The sequence below is a fragment of the Gymnoscopelus microlampas genome (genome assembly GCF_963454915.1).
Source record: "Gymnoscopelus microlampas genome assembly, chromosome: 8".
NCBI classification, from domain to species: Eukaryota; Metazoa; Chordata; class Actinopteri; order Myctophiformes; family Myctophidae; genus Gymnoscopelus; species Gymnoscopelus microlampas.
In genome coordinates this window covers 54,670,336-54,684,566 of record NC_139945.1, presented here as the reverse complement: position 1 = coordinate 54,684,566, position 14,231 = coordinate 54,670,336, and the positions used below count along the sequence as shown (strand labels likewise).

Genomic DNA, 14,231 nt, shown 5'->3' with positions numbered 1-14,231 from the left:
ATGACTTAAAGTTAAAGACAATGAGTAAGACAAATATATACAAAAACATTACGATGCATAACAAAGTTATCAAGCAAACACAGGCTGACTTTTACAACTGAACCCGTGGAGGCACAAGACAAGACAGACAGACAGACAGACAGACAGACAGAAATGTTCACTTTATGCGAGGAAAAACAATGTACCACACCCTTCACATCCACTTCGTGCGCAGCTCCCTAACCGCTCGTAATTGATCTGGAGACCAGATCAATATTGATCTACATCAGGCTTTAGTATACACGGAGGCACCGGGGGGTCGTCACTCGTCAGGTTCGCATCGATGCTATTTCCAACCGATTCATTGGGTTCACATGCAAAGGGCGCACGGTGCCGGGTGGATGCACGCGCCAGCTGCCTCCCACACGCCGTTCTTGGGGACAGAATCAGCGGCATAAATGGGTTTATTTTTCCTCTTATGAAAGCAGTGGTGTAACTAAGTACATTTACTCAAGCACTGTACTTACGTACATTTCTGAGGTGTTTTTTCTATACTGGAGTATTTCCAGTTTTCAGTTTTTCTTTTACTTTTACTCCACTACAATTATTTGAAAACTTGCTAGTTACTTTGTAGATTTTGTTTAATATTATAAAACATACATTAACCACTTCAGCCCTATATACATTTCGGCCATTTGAAAATAGACGATCTGCAAGCTCACAACGCGTCGCATTGTGAGCTTGTAGATCTGCTATTTTCAAAAGATTTTTATACATGTGAAAACTTGAAATGGGACATTCTGCATAATGAGTACTTTTACTTTTGGTACTTTAAGTACATTTCGATGCCAATACTTTTGTACTTTTACCCAAGTACATTTCGAATTCCGGACTTTTACTTGTAAGTATTTCTATATTTAAGTAATTGATACTCTTACTTAAGTAAAACATTTCAGTACTTTTTTTTCCACCACTGCGAATCAGCGGCATGACTGGGTTTATTCTCCTGTAATCAAAGTGACCATGGAGCCTGACTGAGAGGCTCAGCGCGGTGCTGAGGCTGAGGCCCTGGAGTCTTATCACCGCTGACCAGAGACCGGAGCTGCTGCATGCACAGCTGGATGAACAGCTGGACACGGAGCTCAGCACAACACATGCAAAATGTTTGAATGTCTGGCTCCAGCAGAATAAATAGCTTCTGAGGAGACAAGCACACATTCAAACAGAAGTGGGTATGGTGCGCTGCGCTGCGCGCGCACGCACACACACACACACACACACACACACACACACACACACACACACAAACACACAGTAGCAAAGCTTTCGTGCTCACGCCGGTCACTCCGATCAGAACCGGCCAGTGGTTCTCAAACGTTTTGAAATCCCCCGTCCCCCGTAACTCTGACTGGACTGGAGTACTACTACTATTGGAACCAAATGGATATCTAAGGGTACATATGGTTACATGTGTGAAACACTTTCGGAGTTACAGACACAAAGGGTCTATGGACCCCCTCCCAAAGAACCCTGGCCTGAGGGTCCTGGACCCCCAGTTTGAGAACGACTGCGGTAGGCAGTCTACTCTACTGTACTAGCCTTGGATCAAGACGGTCATCATCGGTCATAATCAATGTAATATAACACATGACGAGGCTACACTGGGCACGGTGGTCCGTCCTAGTGTGGTTAGAGCATTGGTTAGGGGTCCTTGAGGGAGTTCGAGGGGGTCCCCAGCTAAATGATAGATAAGATTAGGCACCAAATGGACCCTTGTGGGTCTGTAACTCTGAGAGTGTACAAATGGAACCAAATGGACTTGGACACTCTCAGAGTTAAATTGACATAGATTTTACAATATAAATTGCGGTCCAAGTGATAGAAATGCCATTAAATGGGGGTCTGTAACCCTAATGCATGTCAAACTGGGGGGTCCTTGAAATTAAAATGGTTGAGAATCACTGCTAGAGAGCCTACAAATCTTCTATTATGGGGGGTCCCTGGCTTATCTTTTCAAATGCGGGTCCGCGGGCTAATAAGTGTCTATTTGAGGGTCCTTGGCACAAAAAAGTTTGAGAACCACTGGGTTAGAGCACACGCCTACCATGCGGATGGTCGTGACTCGTGGGTTCGAAGTCGAAGTCGAACCTATAGCTCCGACGGAACCTCTCCCTCCGCTGTATAGCTCCGAGATGAGGTTCCTCGTTTCCCTCTGCCGTTTGAGCAGGACATTGTCGCACATTTTCCACTTTACATGTTTCTTACCCCTTTCTGCACATCGTATCCAAAAAGTAAAGCTTTACCGCCATTCTCTCAGATGTTTTAAGTTCTAGCGCACCATAAAAGCTATCCAACGAGTTGAAGAAAGTATTTAATTTGCCTCGGTCCTCATCCGGTTACATGTTTTTAAGACATTGCGCAAGAGTTGCGCCCGTAGAGATAACATTACTGATTCCCCTACTGGTCAAATGTTGAATTGCATCTTCTAATGCAAAATATTGTGGAAGCGGCTGAGGACCGAGGCAAATTAAATACTTTCCTTCAACTCGTTGGATAGATTTTATGGTGCGTTCAAACATAAAACATCTGAGAGAATGGCGGAAAAGCTTTACTTTTTGGATACGATGTGCAGAAAGGGGCAAGAAACATGTAAAATGGAAAATGTGCGACAATGTCCTGCTCAAACGGCAGAGGGAAACGAGGAACCTCATCTCGGAGCTATACAGCGGAGGGAGAGGTTCCGTAGGAGCTAAACAGAAACGAGCTGCCAGACAGCAGATGTGAAAAGACCATGACAGAGACAGTCAAAGTGGAAAAGTCGTTTTAAACTTTCTACTTCTACAGTGGCGGCCCCTCGTCGCTGAGAAGAAGGAATTATTAGGCCTAATTAATTAACCTACAAAGATTTGTGTCTCGGAAAAAAACAAAGACAGAATGGATGGTTTCACTGGGACAACTAAACTGGGCTATTCGTTCATTCCCCTCTCCTTCCACGCGCGGCCCACACGTGAACTCAATTAAGGCTAGTTATGGATTCTATCACAGGCTAGACTGAAGTCTCGAAACAAAACAGAAACAGGCGAGGTGTTATTAATTTTATTTAGCTTTGGATCAAGACTATCATTGATGTATTGTATCGAGAGTCTGACTTTTACTTTCGTACGAAAGTAAAAGTCAGATTACATCTATGATAGTCGTGATCCAAGGCTTTACATTTTATTATAGAATAAACCAGGGGTCTTCAACAGGGGGTCCGGGACCCCTAGGGTCCTCAGAGTTAATACAGGGGGGTCCGCCAAATCTTTGTGTGGCATGATTTTTTAATCATTTTTTAATGTTTAACCACTTGAACCCTAGCATCCCTTTTCTGAGGAGAACTTTAGCAAAAAAAATAGCAGATCTCACAACCTGGCCCTGCCAGGCGTTGTGAGCTTGTAGATCTGCTATTTTTTTGGCAAAGAGTTATAGGTGTAGAGAGAAAAAAAGAGCAGCAAAAGTTTAGCTGAAACACAATTTTAGAGGGGGGTCCCTACTTCATCTCTCTCTCAGCTAGGGGGTCCTTGGCCTGAAAACGTTGAAGACCCCTGGAATAAACGAACAAGCAGCATTGCCCCCCGTAGCATAAATGGGGACAATGACGGACAGAGAGCCAGAGAAAAACTTGACGACCTACCTGTGTGTGTGGCGAGGAGTAAAAGTCCCGGTTGTAAATGTGTGGACTGCGCGTGACTGCGTGGATCACGCACCGTGGTCACTGGTCAGTGTACGGAGGCTGGGGTGTGGAGGGATGGAGGGATGGGTGGTGTTTCCCCCCTAGGAGGAGGAGGACGGTGGCAGCTGGTCGTCCGGGCACAGACGGAGAGCCATGTCACTTTCTGCCGCTGCTGCAGCTGACGACTGTCTGGACTGGAGTCTCCACCCGATGAGAGGAGAGAGAGAGAGAGAGAGAGAGGGGGGGGGGGGGGAGAGGGGAGAGGGAGAGAGAGAGATAGAGGGAGAGGGAGGGAGAGAGAGAGAGAGAGAGAGAGAGAGAGAGAGAGAGAGAGAGAGAGAGAGAGAGAGAGAGAGAGAGAGAGAGAGAGAGAGAGAGAGAGAGAGAGGGAGGGAGGGAGGGGGGAGGGGGAGGGAGAGGGAGAGGGAGAGGGGGAGGGGGAGGGAGGGAGAGGGGAGAGAGAGAGAGAGAGAGAGACACACACACACACACACACACACACACACACACACACACACACACACACACACACACACACACACACGCACACACACGCACACACAGAGGGAGATGGAAAGGTAGAAAGAAGAGAGAGAGAGAGAGACACACACACACACACACACACACACACACACACACACACACACACACACACACACACACACACACACACACACACACACAGAGAGAGAGAGAGAGAGAGAGAGACGGGGTTAGTGGTGGGAGGGAGATGGAAAGGTAGAAAGAAAGAGAGATGTATGAGAGATAAAGGGAAGGAGAGAGAGAGAAGAGAAGAGAGATGTCAGAGAGAGAAAGGGGGATGGAGAGGAGGATGGTGGTGCATGAGAGATGGAGAGAGAGAAGAAAGAGAGATGAGGTAGGGTGTGTAGTGTTGGGGGGGTAAACCAGTCCCAAAGAAGTGAAGGCATCACTGACTGACTGATTGATAATACTGCTGCACTATTTTGTTGAATTACCACTTCAAACTCCTATTTTAATAAATCTCAGAGCCTAAATAGCCACTAAACACTATGAGAACATTAATCTCTTCATAGCCCGGGAATTCATACAAAGCAAACACATCAAACCAAAAGGTCGACGTACATTATTATGCAAATAATTTAGCTAACTGGCTATTTCATTACTGTATCATTGCTCCTTGAGCGCAAGCTGATGCTGGATGAATTAATGAACAGAAGTTTTTTTTCAGTTGGCATTCAAAGAAAGGCCTTTGGATTTCTCTTATTTGTCAACTCTTCATTACCCTAAAGGAAAACATTTGGTAAAATGGAAAATGTCAATACTGAATAAACGTGCTTGTTTGATTGATGCTCACAGACTCATAGTGACTAAAAACAAAGCCTATAGAGCAGGAATACCATTATTAGGTGATTAGGCTCATAATTTAGCAATCATTTGGCCCTACACCAATCTGTGTTAAAACAGCATTTTTACAGTGACTTTACTAGACCATGGTGCTTAATTATGCTATGTAAGCTGATTGCTTGTGAAAGTGATATCAGAGCACATGTGATGAAGGGGTGTTCTGCACACAGTACGGTCAGGGGTCCGGAGAAGGGTTGTGAGTGACATTACGGTAAGGGGCCAAAGGGCCCTATCTTGCATGCCGCCTCACCCCTTATCCCTAAACTTATTAGCCATATTTCACTATTTTGAAAAACATTTAAAAATAATTCAAATAGCCGATCTACAAGCTGTATGTAGATCGGCTAGTTGAACTATTTCAAAAATGTTTTTCAAAATAGTGAAACATGGCTAATACGTTTAGGAATAAGGGGTAAGGCAAGATAGGGCCCTTACTGTAAGTGCCTTTTCCAGTTTGGTTCTCCTCTGTATGCAATGAATGTTTTTAGTAAACAGGTCTCCAGCCGGGGGTCATTTTAGACCACATCGCCCAACAAGCCGTGAGCTCATTTGGCAAACAGGGAACAACTGCGACTCAAACGAGTCACAACTGTCCTATAATCCAGCTCAGTGAAGCGATGGATTTGGGCTCACCTGTCCGCCCGCACAGAGACACGGCACTGGGCCAAATTAGGCTATACTACTTCCACACCATCAGCCTACAGACTGAATTATAACGATCCCGCCCTGCATGTGTATGCACACACACACGCACGCACGCACGCACACGCACACGCACACGCACACGCACACGCACACGCACACGCACACGCACACACACACACGCACATGCACACACAGCACACCGGTGGTGAGCAGGTGAGCCAGGATCAATGCTGGAGTCTAAAATCTATACTCTCTTATACTCTTGCACACTTTAACGCGTCTGTGAGTAACATACTCATACTCACACACACAAACAAACAAACATAAACACTGTGGACATGCACTGTACACACAAGCGAACACAAATACACGTGGACACACACACACACACTGTGTTCAACACCCCCCCCCCCCCCCCCCCCCAACTCCATTAAATATGTCTTCATGACAAAAATGAAGCATGTGAGTCATCATTTAGTTGGAGTCTATTAGTGTCTAAAAATACCAGTTTTTGTCCTGATTCAATTACAAGGCCCTGGTGCAGCAAGCATCTCACAATAGACCAGAGCAATGAAGAGCCTTAATAATGTACGGAAATGGAAGTGAGTGACTACTGCCAATTACTATGTACAGTACATTTCTAAATGCACCTGTATTTACCTCTTCTGGGAATAACATGGACAGTTAGATCCCAGGTACTGAATCCAAATTAATGCTTCCTTTAAAGGAGTAGTTCACCCCAAAAATACTTTGGCCCTTCTGGCCTTTGTCAGCGCTGTTTGGATGAAAACCAGAAGCATGCTTGAAAACATCACTGCAGTAAAACAATCCTTTTACTGTATGTTTTGTTGTCTGCACAAACTCATTGTTTTTTCTTTTTGATCCAGCACCCATTATATTGAACATTGGGAAGTGCAGGTCTTTTGAACTTTTCTTAAAGGCTCCCAGAGCAGCATTAAAAATCAGGTAGAACGTTTCACCCGCTGTCAGCGTGGAGGGGGACCTCAATGACTAAAGGCTCTAAACCTTAAAACCACACCAATCTGTGGTGATGTTTACGCTGCCATTTAGTCAAGAACAGACTCAGAGACAGAACAGACTCCTGTCTGTTCAGCACCTGACCTCGACCCCACCCAATTACTCCAGCTGAGACTTACAAATAGGGGGAAAGGACCATTTATATTTCACCCCCCCCCCCCCCCCCCCCCCCACCAGCACACTACCTCAGCTGTCTGACAGGCCTGCCCCATGGGGGGTCAATTTGTGTGCGTGTGCGTCCGTGCATGTGTGTCTTTCACCCTCAACATGATTGTAACTCTGTGCCTGGTTTCAACTAATACTCTCTGCCTGCAACATGGTCAATTAACAGAAAAAGGCAATTCATAGAAAAGCTCAGACTTCTGGTCTGGTGAATCAGAATACATTTTACAAATCTGTTGGCAAGTTTTGTAGACTGTCAGTGATTTAAAAAGTGCTTATAACCACAAAAACTGTAAAGGCTCATCCAAATCAGATACGCGCTCAAGCAATGAGGCATTCAATGAGGTGGTGAGAAACACACCACTTGCAATGCCATCACAAGTGCACTTAACACAGTACAGGGAAGCGTCAAGTGAGCTTGAACAACAGTCACAGTCTTTAGAGTAGTTTGCACACTATTCCTGATTTTGAGCAAAACCGACTAGGGAGCACTTTTTGGAGGGTTATATGTGACCATACCTCTGTATTACAAAAATACACTACTGGAATGTTCTTAGACTCAAAAATGTAGTTTTCTATAAACTTTTATTATTGAAATGTGTAAACGTTGTTGCAAAAAAATTAGTGTTGAGAGATTTGCATAATTAGCCAATGAATGGCCCATAAAAGTTCAACGGTGGGGTATGCTGCAGGGTATTGGGTTTTTGTAAGGGTGGTTTTAGGTCATTTAATATGCTAATAGGGAATAAACCTTTCTCTAGTTAATGCGTGCAACTTGTAGTCCAACTTGCATGACGGTTAGACATCAACTTCTTCCTCATCAGAATATTCGACTTGGAGTTGCTTTCTTTTCTCATTGTTGCAGACAGATCTTCCTTGACATTTGCAAAACATTGTGCAAGCCAGACTGGCTGATGCGCAACCACATGCCTTGGCTTTACATGGGGTTTCTGCTGCACATGCACAACACACTATCTTCATGATAGTCTGGTGTAGTGTGTCTGGTCAATGGTAGTGTGACTGGCTGAGGGACTTAGTTTCTTAGTTTCCTTATTCCTCTCCCACCCATAGCATGATCAGCATTTGGGGGCTCATGAAGAGCTGTCTTCCAGATGGCATCATGGCACATTGGAAATGGGCTCTCTTCACGTTTTCCTTGAAGACATTTTAGAGGTTGTCTTTGCCATCCATGCCTTCACCCTAGCAACCGGTCATCGAGGTAACATCAGTGCCATAGCAAGCACAAATTAGTGGGAATGAAATTGATGTAAATTATTTTGTTTATTTTGGTCAATTTCATGTAATATTCTACAGACAGCTATAAGGATCTCTTAGATCTCTTCAAAGACCTCTGGAGGTCCCAGGACCGCCCATTGAGCCCCAGTGCCATAAGCAATGCCAAACATAAAACCTGCTGATGTGTTTGTAATGACCCAGAGGCACGCTGGTCATTAACTGTTTAATGAAGTCTTTGAGAGTTTTTGAAGTTCTCTGAGTGCTAGCTCGGTTTAGTTGCAAACATTTTAGCTAGTATGACAGCACACAACACATGAACACACACCTGTTTCCTTTATTTTCTTGCCACAACCTCTTACTGTAGTATATTTCATTACTTTGTCTGTCTCTTTCTCACAGTTACTCTATGACTTTGTTACTATTTGGTGCGCGTGCACACACGCGTGCACACACACATGCATGCACGCACACACACACCACGGTCTGTGGCACACAAACACACACGTGTGTGCACGCGCACGCGCACGCACACGCACACGCACACGCACACGCACACGCACACGCACTGTGACTTTGTTACTATTTGGTGCGCGCGCACACACGCATGCACGCGCACACCACAGTCTGTGGCACACGAACACACACACACACGTGTGTGCACGCGCACACACACACGCACGCACGCACGCACGCACGCACACACACACACACACACACACACACACACACACACACACACACACACACACACACACACACACACACACACACACACACACACTTTCACAATAACACACACACACTTTCACAATAACCCCACACATAGATGAAAAGTGTCAAAACTTTCTGTGAAGAATGGTGGTCTCTGTGGGGTCTTGAAGTACTTTGTGTTGTACTCAGAGAGACCAAGGCGCTTATATAAAAGCAATAATAATGTACCATTCTTTCACTCCGTCTCTCCTTCAGTTCTTCCCTCCTTCCACTTCTCCTCCTTTAGTCTCATGTATCAGAAACCTGATTACAGCAATTAAAGTCTGTGGCCCCTCAATCAGCTCACAGTGGGACCCCGGAGTTGAACCAGAGAAGGAGGGATCGGCAGAGAGAAGAAAACAGGAGTGAAAGAGAGAGAGTGAGAAAGAGAGGGGGGGGGGGGGGGCAGGGACGTCACAGGCTCTCAGAAGGTGGGGGGGATGGACTTTCGGTGGATTATACCCCTTACTTTATACTTTGGCTATTCAAAAATAGCAGATATACAAGCTCATAGCGCGGCACTCGGTGCCGCGCTATGAGCTTGTAAGCGTGAAAAACATTTGTAACTGTCAAATGTAAACAAATTATGTATTTTTTTTTTTAAATGCGTTTTTGGGCGGATTTTGTTACTTTTTTTCGTGTTTTGGTTACTTTATTTCGGTGTTAGGGTTAGGTTATTTAATTCTTATTTTTGCCTGATTTCACCGATTTATTATCAAAAAAATATATATATTCAAAAAAGTGGGGGGTATGAAATCACGGATCTGTGAGAGTGAGGGTGTCGCGTCGTACGCACAGTGACTGGCCGTGACGCCCCTGGGGGGGGCCAGAAAGAGAGATGACTATAGAGTGAGAGCGGGAAGGGGATATAGAGAAATAAGGAGAGATAGGAAGAAATGGATGGAAAGAGTCCTGTAATGGAAAAAGGAGGAGAGATTTATTGAGGAGTGATGGAGCGAAAAGTGGGAAGAGAGAGAGATGTGAAGAGAAAATCACACACCACAGAAAATGAAACTCGAAAGTTCAAATAAAAAAGAACCAAAAAGCAGAGATGAGTGAAGAAAACTGAACCATGATAATGGCACAACAGGACATACACAATAATGTTGGGCCAATTTAAGGCCAATTTATGCTTTCAGCGACAAGTGTGTGCTCTCAGAGCATACATTTGGCGTCTGGGTGGCAAAGGGGTAAAGTTCCATATTTATATCCGGGGTGAGAGCAGAAATGCATCTTTTTGTCCTGGAAAGATGATCGTACAAAACCACACAAACCTTTTAAAGGGGCTACACCATGAATTTCATTTTTCTTTTTTGGGGGGTATTTTTTGGGCTCCCCAGTGTCTCTTATAAAAAAAAAATATATTTTTAACATTCAGTCATTCATTCTCATTTCAAAGATTTTCAGAATGGGCGTGTCTGAACAGGCCATCTCAGAATGGCAATGTTGCTTATGTAAGGAACATTTCTAGTCCCGCCCCCACCCCGCTAAATGCACGGCAACAAGGACTTCCTTCCTGTTTTGGGCGAAGGGCGGGCCGTATTCTAATGGGGGCGGGGAAAAGGGATGACGAGGGCGGGTGGAGGTGATGATTGACAGACAGAATTGCTCAGTAGCGCCCCTCTGCCCAAAAGAGGACGTTTTGGTATTGCAGCTGAAAAAGCTTGGAATGGCAGACAGTCAGATTGTGAGAAAAAATATCTGGATGTTTTTTTAGGCTTACAACCTGTTTAATACGTATTAGGGGGCAATATTTATATATAATATATTTGTTTTACATTCATGGTGTAGCCCCTTTAAGTATCAATGTATTATTACTTTTAAGACATCCCAGACTGATGAGGCATCTGGCGTTTGCATATGAATCCTAGCAGGATCCACGCGGTATTCACGGTCCCATGAATACCGTGTGTTAACTCTACCTCATATGAGGTTTACATTATTGCACATCTTTTTAACATGTTAATAAAGTTTCACCTTCTTATCTGCCTGTTGCTAAGGGACTTTTTTTTTCTACCAGAAGACTTCTCCATTGCTGCCGTTGCTAGTCGACTAGGTTTGTTTTTAAACCTAAAATCCATTCCTTGAAGAGTTTATCCATGAAGTGCTGTACTCTCCTCAGCTCAGTTCCCCCATGGATTACAGGTCTGCACGGGATTCCTTAAATCCGCCAATGCTTTGTGGGTTTCTGTGGCGAAGCGAAGGAGAGAGAGCAACATTACAAAGAGCAAAATGCCAACCAATGTTAACTCTTTGACTGCCAGAGTATTTTCATAATGTACTCACCCAGTGCCAGCGATTTTCGTGTTTTATAACCTTTTCAACCGGTCACGGAATTGCTATATCCATTATAATCGTTTTGGCCGTGTTTATAAACAAACACGACAGATCGACCAGCAATCAAAGAGTTAAAGGTAGGGTAAGTGATATTTTTTGGTTAAAACAAAAAGTATTTTGTTAAAAGGTTAAAGCACTATATTCTGACAGTAATCATTGCTATAGAGTGTTTGTTCAGTAACAGGAGTCTCCCCGTCTCTCCAGCTCTTTAATAAACAGCAAATACATTTTCCGGTAGGTGTCAAAATCTCAGCCAATCAGGAGAAAGTACCTATTTTTAAGCTTCATTTTTATAGTGTTCCAGTTCCAATTTTGCCTGCTCATTTCTTAGTGTCATCACTTCCAATGTCACTTGTTTAATCTATATCCTGATTGAGTTCTCTGTCCTGATTGGATAAAATTGGAAATGAAACTGAAACTGAAACGAAAATGCATTTTCTGTTTTATAAAGAGCTGGAGAGACAAGGAGACTCCTTTTACTGAACAGACACTCTATAGCAATGAGTACTATCAGAATGTAGAGCTATTTAACACTTATTTAACCAAAGAAAATCACTTACCCTACCTTTAAGTTTTTTCTCTCTGTCTCCCATCTCTCTCTCTCCCCCTCCCAAAGAGGCTGCAGACGTCATATCCGTTTTCTGTAGTCGTATTTCACGGCCCTCCCCGCTGGCCATCTTAGCTTAGCTTAGCTTATGATCGGGTTTCACATTGTTGGTAAACACAACGACGATAACTGTTCTTCGTCCAGAGAAAAGAAAATATAACCGGAGCTCTCCATTGACTCGAAAACGCGTCGACGGCAGTGTTAATGTTCAAATTCTCCTTTGTATGCGATTTTATCTATATTTCCTAGTCGGCTGGGAAATCTGATATATAAGCTGGGAAATGTATACATAGATTCCCCACCCCACTGGGACATGTTATTATGTACTGGTAGTACATCATCTGCTGAAAGACACCAGTTGGGTAAATGTCACGATATTAACCTCTCCTATAGAATAATGAAGACGTGTCAAATTTGTTATTGGATAATACAGTGGCCTTGTGTTATTAGAGCATGGATGTGCTCCATGTTTGCTTCCCACAGTGTCCGAGATCTCAGTATCCATATTTCTTCCCCCTATTTTGTTTTTATTGGGGTAGAATCAACTGCACTGATAGATTGCATGGTGTCATATATTGCATATAAGATATAGATTTTTTCTGAGCATGATGAGAGTCAGACGCATCCATCAAGACTGGAGCCTCTACGATTCTCAAAATCTTGCTGGTGTTGTCTTACATAAAAAGTAGTTTCCTGGTCAATTCTATTGATTTCTTATTTGTGTAAAGAAGGCAAAAGTGCCTTCAATGAACAAGTCTCCCAGAGGGGGGTGGGGGGGGGCAGTGAAGTGACAATTTAAGGCCATTTTAATACATCAAAAAAGAAAGAAAAAAGACCATTACTGCATCAAACGTAACCAACACACTATAGCCTATAAAAAACTGGTCAAACATTGGCCAAATTGTCAAATAATGTATAATGTATGAGAAAATGTGTGAAAATAGCCAATCTACAAGCTCCAAGCTTGTAGATCTGCTATTTTCACAATTTTTATCTGCAGAACAAAAGTCAAATGAAATGTAATGCCTCAACTTCTTCAATTCCAAGTGCTTGTCAGGGTGGGGGGGTCCCCAGCTCAAATATGAAAAGGTTGAGAACCACTGTCCTGTTGTAAGGATGCCTGCTTTGACATAAATGGTCCAAAAGTAGGCTTTCCACTGGGCTCAGTAAAAAAACCTGTTGCAAAATTCTGCTGCTAGACTTTTAACCAGAAAACACAGCCATATTACACCCATCCTTACTTCTCTTCTCTGGTTGCTTGTGAGTTTCAGTATTGGTTTTAAGATTGTAGTGTTTTAAAGCCTATAAGGGCCAGGCTCCCAATTACATTTTATGTTGGTCGCGTATGAGCCTGAGCACAGCCTGAGATCGTCAGATAGGGCCCTCTTGCCTCAGGCAAGAGATCTTCTTGCCGCTCTTATTTCTTTTTGTGCCTTCGATTTATTTTATTGGATGTTTACTTTAACTTATAATTTCAACTTATTTATTTATTTCATCTCTTTCATGTTATGCTCCTTTAATTTTCTATCTTCTTTTTCCAAAGCACTTTGTAACTTTGTTCCAGAAAGTGCTACAGAAAGAAATTCATGTATTGCTTGTTTTTAATCTGTTTTAAGTTTTTGCTGTATTGCACAGCACTTAAAACTGCTTTTCTATGTATGAAAAGTACTATATAAATAAAGCTCATTATCATTATCATTCATTAAGAAAGATTAAAGTTTAGAAGCAGAATGCAGGTCCCTCTCCTTTGCCTGAACACCTATACTGTATCTATGTGCCCTTCAGCAAGGTGCTTAACTCCTAGCAGTGTTCCTCCAGCAATGTTCCTCATTAAGCAGCGTGACTCACAGACTGCAGGCTAAATGTACTGGGCGTCTTCAAACCGTGTCAGTGTTCAATATTCAGCTGAAAAGGAACAACTGCTGTCTGTCAGGCTGCTGTAAATAAATGAAGGTAAAACAAGGAACGTGGCCTGGAGCACATGGAGAGGACAGCGGCGTGATTAGAGGCTGAATTACACAGCCTGTCTAACACTGTAACGCACGCACGCACGCACGCACGCACACACACACACACACACACACACACACACACACACAGACGCACACACACAGAGAGAGAGAGAGAGAGAGAGAGAGAGAGAGAGAGAGAGAGAGAGAGAGAGAAAAGACAGAGGAGTGAACAGGCTGAGAGAGATGAGAACAGGACAGGTGTCAGTGCTCCATGATAAAAGACAGGCAGCATAAGACTTACAGACGTGGAGGGGGATGGAGTGATGGAGTGATGGAGAGGAGGAGGAAGGGATGAGAAGAAGAGCAGTAGGAGGAAAGAGGGGTTGAGATTCAGTGCCAACATCGCTTAGCGCTGTCCTCCTTCATT

The 14,231-nt window shown here is 43.7% G+C and overlaps 1 protein-coding gene across 1 annotated transcript in view; it reads right to left on the bottom strand.

The window, feature by feature from the left end:
- Positions 1 to 14,231, bottom strand: part of LOC311050652 (endothelin-converting enzyme-like 1) — a gene marked incomplete at its 5' end in the record, with an annotated part of 35,819 nt that overhangs the window by 11,835 nt on the left and 9,753 nt on the right. Inside the window, one exon of the mRNA XM_084064738.1 lies at positions 1,015 to 1,177. Coding sequence (XP_083920864.1) covers positions 1,015 to 1,177 — 163 coding nt within the window. The remainder of the gene's footprint in view (positions 1 to 1,014; positions 1,178 to 14,231) is intronic.